The 14,614-nt window shown below is 35.7% G+C and overlaps 1 protein-coding gene across 4 annotated transcripts in view; it reads left to right on the top strand.

Annotated features, from left to right (window-relative positions):
- SCAF8 (SR-related CTD associated factor 8) overlaps positions 1-14,614 on the top strand; it is a 98,157-nt gene that overhangs the window by 23,598 nt on the left and 59,945 nt on the right. For all 4 annotated transcript variants that reach the window (XR_003262509.2, XM_026122244.2, XM_064509130.1 and 1 more), the window contains exons 3-7: positions 371-415; positions 4,653-4,814; positions 7,401-7,557; positions 8,600-8,730; positions 12,241-12,417. Coding sequence is in view for 3 of the 4 variants with exons in the window: in XM_026122244.2 (XP_025978029.1) it covers positions 371-415; positions 4,653-4,814; positions 7,401-7,557; positions 8,600-8,730; positions 12,241-12,417 (672 nt within the window). In the remaining variant the exon portion in view is untranslated. The remainder of the gene's footprint in view (positions 1-370; positions 416-4,652; positions 4,815-7,400; positions 7,558-8,599; positions 8,731-12,240; positions 12,418-14,614) is intronic.

The following is a 14,614-nucleotide window of genomic DNA, read 5'->3' as shown; positions in this document are numbered from 1 at the left end:
AAATAAATAAAATATGGTGAAATGACACGCTTACTAACATTGAGTTAACATCTTCAGTAATGTACAGTGAAATAACTATAGGTTTTTGAAGGAGTAATTTTATTATTCTCATACTTCCCACTAAACAAGTACTTCTTTTAAAAAAATCCAGTTAAAAAAAAAACCCTCAGATGACAAGAATAAGGGAGGTTTAGTTTTCCTTATGCCATTAAATATTGTAAGGGAGACATTATACTCAGCTGTAAGTATTGAATTGCTGGTTACCAACCAGAGTTTCTAATTCTGAGTTTACCGTAAGTATTGCATTACTTGAGCAAGCATATGCATTTTCAGGTTTTCTCCTCTGTTGAAATTCTCTTTTATTTTCCAGTTCTACAAACACGTTGTGCAGAGTGTTGAGAAATTCATTCAGAAGGTAAGCAAATCACAGGCATTTTTTGTCAGCTCACAGAAAAACTCCTCATTTCATATTATGCAGGGTATTTAAGACTGTCGTGTCTTATGTACACGTGTAGATTAATATTTTTATCACACATTAGCTTTTTGTTTGTTTGTTTGTTTTTACTAACATTCAATTTTTGCTAGTAATCAGTTCAGCTCATCATAACCCATGGTGCATAAATACAAATACTTTGTGCTCATTTTGTACTTGTCATATACTTTGGTCTGGATGACTACTGATACAGTCTTGGGACTACTTCTCTGTTTGTATTCATTTAATGTTGAAATAGGCTGTCAGTTAAAATGTAGTCCATGTAAACAGCTAAAAAATTTAAAGTGCTTTGGCAAGTGATAGTTGCTTTTGCTTTTCTGCCACGTTTTTCCATACATTTTAGAGTTGAAGGGAGGATGATCAACCAGTCTCATCATTTGTGTAACATGAGATGTAGCATTTCAGTCAGTTATTCCTGCTGGTAACTTAAAACAAAAAAATTATGGCTAGACTAGCATGACTTTTTGGGAAGATGTGGGATTAACTTAAAGTTTCTGAACAACAGAGAATTATATTGCACTTTGTTTTCTTCCAAAAGTTAATTGTTCTTGGGTAAAACTGCATTTTATTTCCAGTTGGAAATGTATGCATTCCAACTTGAGACTGTTATCTCCTTGTCTGCATTGTACTGGAATGCTTGGTCACTTTCTCACTGAATTTCTTCTCCTCTTGTAAATATTAATTAATTGTGGTCAAATTGCCTCTTTATTTTCTCAAGCAAGGTAGAGAAGTTAGTCTCTTAAAGTTACAGTGTAAGATGCATTCTGCATTCAGTTGTCCAGTATACTAATCAGTCTACATTGCTCTGTCTCATTAACCTGTCTTCCTCCTTAACTATTACTCCTTGGTGCCCAATGTATACTGTGATGTCTTTTGGCAGTGGTTGGATAGTTTGAACGGGGTTCAGCTTCAGCGTGGTGTTTTTCACTGTCCGAAAACAGTTCATGAATGAATTATTTAGGTAATAGAAGATTAAGCCTTATATGGAAAAGGTGAGATAAGTCTGTGTGTCATACATAAGTTTCGTGGCACTAGTGAAAACTTGGTAGCGTACTTTCAGCATTGCTGCTAGTGTCTCATCAAATAGTTATCTTTTGAAGCATTGCCTTTGACCTTTTTCTGCTTCAGGGGAAAGGGACCAGTATCCCCTGATCCTTGTTTACTACTATAGATAGACGTAGGAGGATGAAAATGTGTGTCTGTCTTCTTATCCATCTGCACATCTCTGATCAGTACCACTTTGTGGTGTCATATCCTGAAGTTAATCCTGAGTTGTCTGAGTTCCAAATACTGATATTTAGTTGCAGTGGTTGTTGATTGACTATTCCACATTCAAAGGAAAGAGAGAAGGTTTCCCCTCTGAATGAAGAATTGGCAGTTTGTTGGGAATTGCACTGGTTGTTCCTGACTCTTCCACAAACTAGTAAGAGTATGGATTATATTTACACATTCTGTGTTCAGTGTCCCAAACTATTTGGTAAGGGAATGTACTGAATTCTGGACCATTCATTGCTGGTTTTAGAGAAGGCAGAGCTACGTTGTGATTGATAACCTTGTCTAATGATCCCTCTGCGTTAGATATTTTCCTTTGGTGGGCTTGGTAATTCTTTTTTAGTCTTTCATGAATAGTTTAATGAGGGCCATAAATTATTAATACCATGAAATAGTAAGTTGGTATTTGAGTAGAATCACAGATAAAGAGGTGAAAGCTCTTTTCCAGTCATTTGATGTTTATGGACTGATTTTATATGTCTGGATGATTGGATTATTTTTCTGGAAGCCATCATCTCAAGCTAAAGCTCAGACCATTGAATATTCCATTAAAATCTGCTACGGACTTGTCCAGAGTGATGTCAGTTCCATCTTAATTAGTTTATTGTGGGTTCTTTCCTACTCATCACTTCTTTCCTCAAAATTCATCTAAAAAATATTGAAACTTCATGTAAAATAGTTCTTCACAACATATTTTGTTTTATGACACTATCTCACTGGACTGTTGTCATCTTGGTTGACTATATATCTGGCAAGATAGCAATTCAGGGGTCATGTGACCACATTCCGTATACAAGGATATTCTGTTGTGAGATTGAAACTCAGATTGTTTTTCTAAGTAACCAAATTTAACTCTTATCTTCATACTTAGACGTATTCATGAAGTGAACAGTTGGTGTGTTACAGCTGTCATATCTGGGTTTGTGGATGCTTAGGTTCACTGTCCCAGTTGTAATATTACTTCTTTTTTAGTTATATTTTACTTTTAGTTTTTATTATCTGTGTTATCGTTTTCATTATCATCTTTTCTTATGCTTAGTGTATTCCATGTTTTTGAATACTCCACCTAGCATATTTGCTGAGTTTTCTTACTAAATTTCCATGTTTTTTACTAGTTTGAATATTGTAAAGATTTTATACACGTATGCTATATATACAGAATACTCTCTTTTTGATGATCATTTAGCAAAAATTTGAGTAGCTAGAATACATGGAATTTATTTTCTGAAGACAGTATAATACATCCAGTTGCATTGTAATTTCATAGTTTTAATACAGATTCTTAAAAATAAAGAATGCCATACACATTTTTAAAAATGAAGAATGCCACAACTGTAAACACAAATGTACATTTACAGCATAAATAAATCCTGTATTGAGTTTGCAAATGTTAGCAAGTCATCACTTTTCAAAGCAAAAAATTTATATCTGGGCTCTAATTAAATTAGTAGTCTGGAGAGTTTGTTTTTAAATAATTTAAAGAATTTTTCTCGTGCTAGTATTAAAAAAATAAAAAGCAAAGGCAAAATTGGCTTTGTGTACTGATGAATTCCTTTACAACTGAAGCAATAGGTTTATGTTTAGAAACTCTTGCCTTCTCTGTAAGTTGTGTTAATAATAGAGGTAAAGATAATTTGAAATATCTAGTCTGTATGTACTACCTGATATGGAAAACTCAAGAATGAAGTTACAGTCAGTCCTATTTAACATCTTTTTATTAATGACCTCAGAGAAGGAATAAATGGCACACTGAGGAGGAAGCTATACATACTGAGGAAAGAGAAATAATATATAAAGACCTAGCAAGATTAAAAAAAAAAAAAAAGGTAGAATGTGACAAAACAAAATTCTGTTTGGAGAAGAGGTAAACTAATACATTCGAAAACATGATCTGAAGCATACACTAAATACAAGGGAGAAACCTGGGAGGATGTGATGCTGATAGACTGGGCTGTGCATTAGAGATAATGAATTTACAGTGTTACGTAATACATTTTTAGACTATCTGGACCAGAGAGGGAAGAGGTGTACTTTCTCGTGTTTTCCATGATATCCTGTGTGATAAGAGTATACAACCAGTGGTCATAAAGTAAATCCTTGCCATAGTATATTTCAGTGGTGATTTCATTGTAGTTCTGTACAACTTTTCGTTCCGTCTTTAACTGATTGCACTAGTCTGATGCAATTTTTTGTAATTGAAAGACCAAGTTTTCGGCTATAATTGTTGCCTAAGTAAAATTACCTAAGTAATTAGAATTGCAGTTGGAACACATGTGCTTTATAAATAGTATGCTGTTTGTAAATTTATGTATGTAAGTTTTCCACAGTTTTAAAATAAGCATCGTCAGTATATTCTCAACTAAACAGGTGTCCACGTAAATACCTTCTTGTTCAAGGGGAGCATGTAGCACACGGTACTTAGTGATTCAAAATAAAGTTAACATTTTGACTTAGATCATCAAGAAGGACAAAAATATTTTGAATAATGTTTCTGTCTAGTTCCGAGGTAGTACTAAGAATTTGTTCATGCTTTATGCTGTTCTACCTCTTTTAAAATAGTGGTGCATTTTAAAAGAATGCACAATTCATGTGCTAGATTTTGATAGCTAGATTCTAAAAAGTTCATTTTTTTTAGTCACCAGAAATTGATTTTACACCATTTACATATTTTGAAAATATTCAAAAATGCTGTAAATTGAACATTAAAGCTTAGATGTTTCTGTCTGAGACAGCTTGATACTTGAGGAGCAACTTATTAGATAGAGAACATTTTGCTAATACCTTGAGCCATTTAAAAATTATAGTGGACTGTCCATATTTGCTCTCAGGTGTTAATGGTTTGTGCTATTTTTCACATGTGCATATTTTAAATTTTCATTCTTTGTAGTGCAAACCAGAATACAAGGTGCCTGGTCTCTATGTCATTGACTCCATTGTGAGACAGTCCCGACATCAGTTTGGGCAAGAAAAGGATGTGTTTGCTCCAAGATTTAGCAATAACATCATCAGCACTTTCCAGAACTTGTATCGTTGCCCTGGGGATGACAAGGTAAACTAGTTATTCTTCTAGTCAAAACAATCTTTAATATGTTATCTATAAAAAGTAAGAAAAAATTTAACTCGCTTTTTGCTTACTGTAGTGAACCTGGTTATAGACTTCTCTTTATGCATTTCTATATGTTTCTTTTAATTTTGCTTCTCTGAGTGGAGGCATGGAGCAAGATGCATCTAGCTAGATAAAAGGGGTCTTCCCATAAGGTTTTCAAGAAGACTCAGTGGATGGTAGTAAGGTATTTTGATGGGGAGAAATTAAGCAGGCATTTGGTAGGACAGGGAAGTGTTGTCAGTCTTCTGTTCTCTTCCCCTTTTCTTTGAGAAAATGAATGAGCAGGTTTTTTAGGACAGGGAAGTGTTGTCAGTCTTCTGTTCTCTTCCCCTTTTCTTTGAGAAAATGAATGAGCAGGTTTTTTAGTGTTGAGGAATAAGTATCTTTCTTGACAGCAGTATCTTCAGCGCAAGATAGCGTGTTTTGCTCTGAAGCAGCAGTAGAAAAGCAGCAAAGTGTCTTTAAAGTTATCTTTCTTTTGATGCTGAAACTACTAACAGTTGAATAAGTCCTAAGTTGAATAGTTTGACCCAACAGCTCAGCTGATCCCTTGGACCACAGTAGTCAAGATTGCTACCAGATTATCTTTATGCAATTTGAGCTTGGTTGGAAAGAGCAGAAGGTGCAGTTTAACTTCCTTCGTATTTGTCACAGTGATTTTACAGTAGCTGGAGTGTCTTAATATAAGCACATTGAAAAATTACAAAATGATAGGAAATGCCAAGGGCATCATCTCCACATATATTTGTGTGCTGCAGTTACTAAATCAAGTGGTAGGTGAGGCAGGAAAATGCAAGAAGAGAAAGACTGCTTATTCTTAGGACAGTTAAATGCCATCCTGCAGCTGCATTTTTCAGCCACTGATCTGAAAACCAAAGGCATCCATGAAAAGTGACTAAGGCAAGTTCAGCCATTGCATGCCTTCTGTAACTGCCTTAGGATTCCTGCCTTCGTGTAGGGATTAGGACCTCTACAAGAAAATATGTCAGGATCTGCAAATTAAAATTAGTTGAAATATTCTAGCATGGACATCTGTCTTGTCTTCTGCAGTGGAGTTCTGAGGTGCTGCTGAACAGATTATTTAAGCTAAATGACATTTTTCCAGTCTGGTTTTAAGTGTATCTGAATGATCAAATTGTGCTACTTCTGTTCCATGATGTTTTTACATATATATAAGCCTGAACTTCTGACAGTTAATCTCATTTTTTATTCAATTAATTTTATTCCTTATGCAGGATTAGTTTGTTTTGTGTAATAATAAATTTTTAGCTTATTACTCTGGGAAATCTGGAAAAACACAATTTGCCATGTTGAAGAGTGAGAACTGGTGCAAGGATGGCTGCAAGTACTCAGTTTGCATCTGGCTTTAAAAGATATCATAGTAAATTTATTGTTGAGTGAGAAATAGTACCATTTATGCTGTCATTTAATGCTTCTCTGGTATCTTAGTGCATGAGAACTAACGTATTACATTGATATTTGATGTGAAGGATAGTGTTTGGTAAAATGTAAAAGTATGTTTGTGGTCTGTAAAGCTCCCGTTAGTTTCTTTCCGGGGTATTTTTCACTTCAGCTAGGGAAAATATATTTTGCAATCTGAAATCTTGCTGGTGTGTTGCATATGAGTTTAGTATTATAGAGAAGACCGACTGCTGTGGAAATAGTTCTACTATATATCTGACCCAGCAAAAAATTGTGCTAAGTATTAAAGACATTAAAATCTTGCCATTGGGAAATAATAAAGCTTAGAAGAGAAAAAATTTGGGAGCAGATCAAAAGAAGGTTGGAATGGAAAGGTATTTGCAACTAGAACAATGAGTTACCTTTAACAGAGTGTATAAAGTCTTAATTTTGATTTTTTTTCCTATGACCAACATTTTTGTATATTACTATGTGATTATATTTGGATGGGAATTGTATTCCAGTTTAAAGTTTTAAATTCTTCACTTCATCAAGAAATAATATAAGAAATGTGGCCTTTATTTTTATAGGACTTGCGAAATATTGAGCTGCTACTTTTCTATAGAAGTAGTTAATAGTCTTACTGAAATAGGTCCATTTTTCAGTCGGTGCATAGGTAAACCAAAATTACATTAATATATGTTGACCATAAAAATATAGGAGGAGACTAAAAATCCCTGTTTTAATTATTAGTAATGCTTTAAAATCTTTCCTTAAAATTATTTTCCTTCCATAGCACCTTCCAAGAGTAAAGATATAAAGGAACAAGATATACTTGCTTTGTTTTGTTTTAATCTGTTTGATTTTCTGTGGAGATAAAGCAATGTCACTGTGTGCATAGTGTGTCCTTACTGTTCCCTAGGTATCCTGTATAAGTCAGCCTCAGGACTGTGGGTTAGACGTCTTTGGTGTGACCTAGTATAACTGTTCTTATGTTTCTTACTGTTTGTAAACAAAAAGGTACTTAAATCTAGACATATTAATATTGCCAGTTGTTAATTCCATAATTGATAATAACAAGAAATACAGTCTTGACTCAGGTCTTTTGTTGTCGTTTCTTCATTTTAGAGTAAAATTGTTAGAGTGCTAAATTTATGGCAGAAGAATAATGTGTTTAAGAGTGAAATTATTCAGCCTCTCTTGGATATGGCAGCAGGAATTCCTCCTCCAGTTGTGACCCCAGTCTTGCCCAGCACTACAGCTGCTATGAGCAACAATACACCAGGTAAACAAAAATAGGCTAAGATCCTACTTTGAATTAAACACTTGTGTCAGCCTTGGTTTGTTGGCTGTCAGCATGCTGAAAAATCTCACTGGTTTGCTTTAGACAGCTAGAAGGAAATGTATTATATCCAGCATTCAGGTCAAAGGAAATAGTAAAACCAAGAGCTAGCCTGTTGTGTTTACTTTCCAACTATGTATTTTTAAATATTTTCAGGTTCCGTAGAAGTGCAGTAAGCATAATTTTACCCTTGAAAGTCAAAACAGTAGGTCATTGACAGAGTTAAAACCAAAATAATACTAATAAAATCTTGGTTAAATAGTGTTGCCACAACTGAGAGAAAAGCTTACTGAAGTTCACTGTACCACAATCACATGAAAGACAAATCCACCCATTTTTAGTAGAATCCTCAAGGCTCTGCCTGAGGATAAAATGCAAGAGCCGGGTGAGTTCACAAGTTACTGGATATCTCATGGATGTTTCTGAATAGATTGGCAGCAATTATCAGTTGATATGTATTGCTTCTATTGAATGGTTTAGATTACTGTGTGAAACCTATTTAGGTTTCTTGACGCTCTCCTATATTTTGCATTCATCAGTGGTTCTGTTCGTAGTTCCCACAGGTCAGCAGCAGAAAGAACTGTGAACTACACTTGCACAATGTTTTTAAGTAATCCTGCTGCTTGAGGAATGCTGTGTGAAGTTTGTGTGTGTGTGTGTGTGTGTGTGTGTGTGTGTGTGGTTTGTGGTGTGTGTGTGTGAACAATGTTTTCAACTGGTGTTAATACCGTGCCTTTCTCAGTATTTGATAACTGGTAAGAAAATATTTGCGTCTTTTACTTTTTGTAAGGTTGATTTCCTGGAAAGATTATAGTATCTTTATCATTTAATTTCTTGCTGTCCATAAATTTTTCCTATAAAATAACAGGAATGTTTGTGTCTGGTTTGTTGTTACTTTATACAGTATTCTTAAAAAACAAAAAACCTTATTTTTAACCCTATATGTTAAAAGGATTTTGGCACATTGGATTTTCTCTTTTTTCAGGAACACCTGTGACTCCAGTTACTCCAGCCAATGTGGTGCAGAGTTTACCTGATCCTTGGGTATCTCAAATTGCTAATACAGATACACTTGCTGCTGTAGCACAAATTTTACAAAGTCCCCAAGGCCAGCAGGTAAATATTTTGCAGGCAGTTACATTGTATACTGTTTGCCCTGTGTCTTTAGCTACAGTTAAGGGAAAGCAGCTTTCATGAATATCTCTTAGTTTTGTGTCCAGTACCCATGTTAATTTTCCCAGAAGGTTGTTCATCAGAAGTATGTTCCAGGTAAACCACTTAAAGCTTCCTATCACTTTTTGTAAAACCCTGTTGGTTTCTTAAAAGTATTGCAGAAGGTGAGTTCAGGTACTGGAAAAAGCCGGGCTTCAGTATGTACAATTTCTTCTGTGTATATGTTGGAGACAAATCAAGCAAGAGCAGTATTAAGATTTCATGGATATAGTTCTGAAACAGAATGCCAGTTTAAGCACATTTCTCTGCTAGACGCCCCCTCGAAGCTAAACTATGTACAGAATTATGTAGTGAGAATATACTCATTGTGGAACTATGTTGTATGTTGGTTCTTTTCTTTATCTTGCGTTTAGCTTTAAATACATTTTTTATTTTGGAGCATTCAAAAATAAGGTCTTCATTTAGAAGAAGTGATTAATTCTTGTGTTCCTCAGTTTGTAGATGCTCAACTCAGTAAAGTGGCTTCACGTACAGAACATGTTGAACTGCCTGTCCTCTTAACCTGAAGCCGCATAAATTGAATGCTCAGAATTAGCTTTCAGTAAAAATGTAGATCATCAGCTTTCCTCAGTTAATACAAGAACTTTGGGATGGCCCAAGCCTAGGTCTGGCACTTTGATTTTTATTTGGACTGTAGTTATTGGCTGAGGCATAGGATATACCTGATGGGGTACTAAAGAAATCCTATGCATGTAAATCAGGAGCAGCCACCAGTGAGCTGTTATAAAGCACTGATTCTGGCAGCAGCAACTTCTTTACTTAAGTGAGATGGTTTTACAGTGTTCAGCTAAACAGTGTCATCTGTAACTGTTCATAAGCCATGTGCAGGCAGTTTTTAAATAGTTTTTAATTTCTGATGAACTGAGCAAAATTGACAGGGTCATTGGAAAGGAGAGCAGGAAGAGTTTGTGGGATACTTCATGAAACGTGTAACAAAGATAGTGGAGAGGGATGTAAAGTGAGAAGGGGAGATACAAGGGAAGTTAGTAAGGTAGTTTTAAAAATTGTTAGCTAGAGGAAATAAGAAAAATATTTTAAAAATAAGCAGAGGAGAAAGAAAAACTAATGAAAATGAGATAGGAATTACAGTTTTGAAGACAGCAGGTCACAAAAAAAATCACATTTGCATATTTAGCTCAAAAGGGTAAAATGAAGAGGAAAATGGGTTTGGGGGGAGAGAAAAAATGAGACCAAGAAAAGTACGGAGACAGACTGTGTATGCAAAGATATGTGCATACAGATTTTTAGGATCTGTAGATGAACTGCAATGTCTGTTTCCATTCCCTTTCCACCTCTTTTTTCTTACTGTTCTCCAAGCCACTTCCTTTCCCATAAGCTCCAGCCAAAATACTTGATTTCATCTGTAGGTTATGTTTCATGGGTGAGAAGAACGCATGCAGGTAAGATGAGAGTCTAGATGCAGGAAAGGTCGGAAGGAAGAGAGATGTGACCAACAAGAATATGGAAGCATTCGGAATGGTGACCTTCCAGGATTTTCCCACTCTAGGGCTTCCATCTCTGCTTCTTCAGTTTGATTCCTTCCTACACAGAGCAACATACAGCAAGGTGGATCAGCCATATTTGCTCATCTTTTATGGATCAACCAAGAAGAGGGTGTGGGGGGCAGCTTTTCGTCTTTGCCCCTTGCAGTAATCAGTAAAAGCTCTTCTGGTGGAGTAAAAAAGTAACAAGCGTTTTCAGAGGCTTTGCTGGATAAAGAGTCTGAATAACTTGTTCTAAAGAAGACTTGCTTCAGAATGTCAGAGGCTGTCTCTAAAACGATCTTTGAAAAAGGTCATACATTTTCCATGCAATGTGGAAGAGAATATGAACCTAATCAGCTTATACAGACTTCCTAGTGAGCCCTAGCAATAAGGGAGGAATCCCAGAAACTTGAACCCTAAATGATCTCAGTGTTGAACTCCCTGAAGAGATGAAATATGAACTTGAAGATAATCAGGGACTTACATAGTTTGGACTAGCTGGATCTGCCCAACCTTTATCCAGAAATATCCAAAGAAAAGACTCCAGGGGCTTACCTTGTGGAAGTATTAAAGGACTGCCTCCTCTAATTCTGAGGTACTTTACCAGGGCTTCTCCATAGGGATAATATCTTTTCCTTGTGCATTAAGATAAATTTGTACAATTTTGTGGGGGGATCTCCATTTAACAGATGTATAGATCTCCACGTGAAAATGTTAACCTTGCTTTCCTCAGTGGGACAACGCCTTTAAAATAGTTACATACAAATAGTAAGCCAGGATAAGGAAAATATGAGATACCAAACAGTTGGATGGTCCTCATGGTGCATTTGTTTTAAAAACCTTTAGAGGAAGATACATTACTTTTCTTTATTTTCCTCCTCTAGATATGCAGGAGGAAACTCTTAGGGCATCCTGCTATACTATGATCAAATGTTTTAGTTTCCATTCCAGGAGATTCACTGAGCTTTTGAAAATTCTTTCTCTGCTGATGTTTACTACTTACTCCAGTAGAATACTAGACTTCTGCTGGGTTGCACAGTGGGGTTGTTAAAACAAAATTTTTACGTCTGCCTTTTGGCATTCCCCATTCTTTGTTCTTTGAATCAGAAAACTGTGGATGCAGCCATTTGCTATATTGTTCTTTGCCATAGTGGATGGAGGAGTTTGGGGTTTTTGCTGTACTTCATCTTACCCCAGAGCTACTGCTTCTTGTTCAACATTTTATCTCCTGAACTGTTCTAGGTAATTTTTTCCCTAAGATAGTGCTATACAGAACACAGCATCTGTGCCATTGCAAGAAGTTGAATTATATTCCCAGTTCCTGGTTAATTTGCTTTTTATGGTTTTGCTGAAATGGCTGGAGTTGCACTCTTGTCAGCTCAAACCTGAGTTTCAGCATGAGATTTTCCTTGTGACTAATCCAGAGACACTAGTGCAAACTCTTAATATATACATGTTGCATCAACTTAAAGTGGAACTTGCAACAGCGTAGTTATTTTCTCTATAAAAATGTTGCTACAGCATACCGATTTTCCTAATATAGGTGGGGCCCGTAGGAAGCTGGAGTAGGCTAACAGATTTTTTTCAGGTCAGAAGGAATCAAACTGGAGAAACAGAAGAGGGGGAACCCTAGAAAGCAGGAAATCCTGAGTGGTGACTGGTCATCATGCAACCTGTCAGAGCAAGTTAGGAGGAAGAAGCATCTGCATGTCTTGTCAGCCACAGAAAACAAATTAGCCAGTAAGTGGGAATGTAATTTGCCATAACTGAAAACAGATTAAGATGAAATAATAGCCATAGGTTAGATAATACTTCATTCCTGAGGTTTTTTTCCTAATTGGAAGGAGAAAAGACTAGTTTAATTTTTTTGTTTAGTTTTCTTGTTTAATGCAGTTGTCCTCTCTTTCAGCTTCAGCAGTTAATACAGACACTGCAGATACAACAGCAGAAACCTCAGCCTTCACTACTTCAAGCCCTGGATGCTGGTCTTGTTGTTCAGTTACAGGCCCTCACTGCACAGCTTACAGCTGCTGCTGCTGCTGCCAACACACTTAATCCACTGGAACAGAGTGTCTCTTTTAATAAGGTAGAAGTAGAGTAATAGAAGTTTGAAGAAATATTTATCGTTAAAATGTATGTGTATGGGAAAGAGTCTTCTTTTGGATTTCACTGTATAAATTTAGAAGTTTTAAAAATACATGAATATACTATAAAGTGCTGTGTCTTGAAAAATTCAAAAAATTGTCTAGACAGAATTGTATAAGTGAAAATACATAGTTTTGTATGAGTTTAAAGCTAGGTAACATTTATATGAAGTTTGATTTAATTTGGCAAAGTTAAGCCATTATGTGTTTTTTTTCCCCTTTATAACACAGCAGGAAGGAGAAGTTCAGATTAGCTACACATAGAGGAAAATTGAATGTCTTATGTCCTCCACTTCCTGTGTATATGACATAACGTAGGAAATGATTTCTTAAGGCAAAATGAAAGGGAAACATGTAGAAACATATATACCCTGTTTTCCCAGAAGATTAAAAAGTGACTGGACTTGTAATTTTCTTACATTATAAGTGCCAATAAAATTATTAATTTTAGCCACAAAGTGATAGTGAGTGAAGAAGTAAGCTCATGACTGTAGTTAAAACTAGCCAAGTGACACTTGTATAAGGATGTCAGAAAAAAAAATAAGCCCTTTAAGTAATTTTGTGTGTATTGCAAAGTGTGTGTCTATATTAAATAAAAGTAGGGAATGCAAAAATCCAAGAGGAAAGCTAATACAGTTCAAGGCCGGGTGGAAATAACCATGCTGGCAATTACAGTAGTAGCAGTTGAAAACATCTAGAATATGAAGGAAGAACTTCTACTCAAGGTACAGAAATATGTTGTTCTAGTACCTTTGCAAAAAACAGCTTGTGAGTCAATAACCTCTGTAGAATTGTGACTAAGTCAAAAAATAAGCCAGAGAAACAAAGCAGGTTTTGGGGGTGGAGGTGGGGGAGTGGAACGACAGTCTTTTTTCTGGCAGTGATCTGGCCTGGATTTGATGTGTGCTGCATCTAAAGTTGCAGAACAATTTCTCATAAATTCCTAGAAATTGGTCCGTTAAATCTTTGAAATAATGGAGCCATCATTACTGGTGAAAGTAATACAGCTGTAAAAATAACCCAGGACAAAAATACGGCTTTTACTAATGCTGTAGTGCAACTGTAACCATCTACTAGAATAGGTTATATTCACAGGGAATGAATGGATCAGTAATAGGGACTGCCTTAATATGTAGGTACAAAACACAGTTAAGAGCACAGTGTTGTATTGTGTTTTTATTCCACAGACTTGAATTCCAGCATTTATGTGGATAGGTGTACTGATAGGTGCAGCTGTCTTGAATGTTGGAGACGTTAACTGGAGCAAATTGAAGGAGTTGGCATTGTGCAGAGATGTTTATGTACCTTGTGAGAGTTCAGCCTGAAGTTCTTTAGTTTATGGCAGTAATAGTATACAGGAGTCTTTTTTGTCATGAAAGTTCTCAGCAGAGTGAATGTACACGATTGTGATTTCTGGGACTTTGAAGATAAGTGTTGCAGAAGGAATTCTTGTACAAGAGTGGAAATGTGATAAACTGAAGGTCTTGGTGGGCTTATAGTGTTGAGTCGTTCTGGTAAGCTGAGGAAGAGTCTTTGTTTTTACCACATGTGATCTGTACCTTATTTCTGCATTGGAGTAATGTTAGGTTTTAATACATTTCAAGTTCCTTGTTCAGTGTTCTGTAGCATCCCTATGACTAAAGTGCTAATGTATATCTTATTAGTCCATTGAGGCTTTACTCAAAGATTGTTTACATTGAATTGCAGAGCCAGCATGTACTTTTAGAATGTTTTCTCTTTTTTATGACATTGGTATTACCATACCTATTTTCTCCTTTTCCATGGCTTGAGGATTTGCAAATCTGGCTATATAAGGTATTAATGGGCAATCTTAATTTTTGCAGTGATAAGTCAGGGAGATAGTTATTTTCCTTTTTCTTTTTTTTAATAGTTTCTTAGTACTGATATCTGCAACCCAACCCTCTCTCCCCAATAGCCGAATAGCATGAGTCATAATGATATCATTCTATTTACTAGAGTCTTTCCTTCCATTTCATTATATAATTGTTAATAATTATTCTACTAGTTATGGCAGCCTTAATAAAAGAAGTGCTGAAAAGGCAGTGTTTTATAGAATGCATCTACATCAGTGTTTTAGTTTGAATTAGCATACAAAAAAAAAAAAAAGCTGTTAAGTGG

The sequence above is a fragment of the Dromaius novaehollandiae genome, chromosome 3 (genome assembly GCF_036370855.1).
Source record: "Dromaius novaehollandiae isolate bDroNov1 chromosome 3, bDroNov1.hap1, whole genome shotgun sequence".
Lineage (NCBI taxonomy): Eukaryota > Metazoa > Chordata > Aves > Casuariiformes > Dromaiidae > Dromaius > Dromaius novaehollandiae.
Note: the sequence above shows the minus strand (reverse complement) of the source record. Positions and strands in the feature narration are given on the sequence as shown.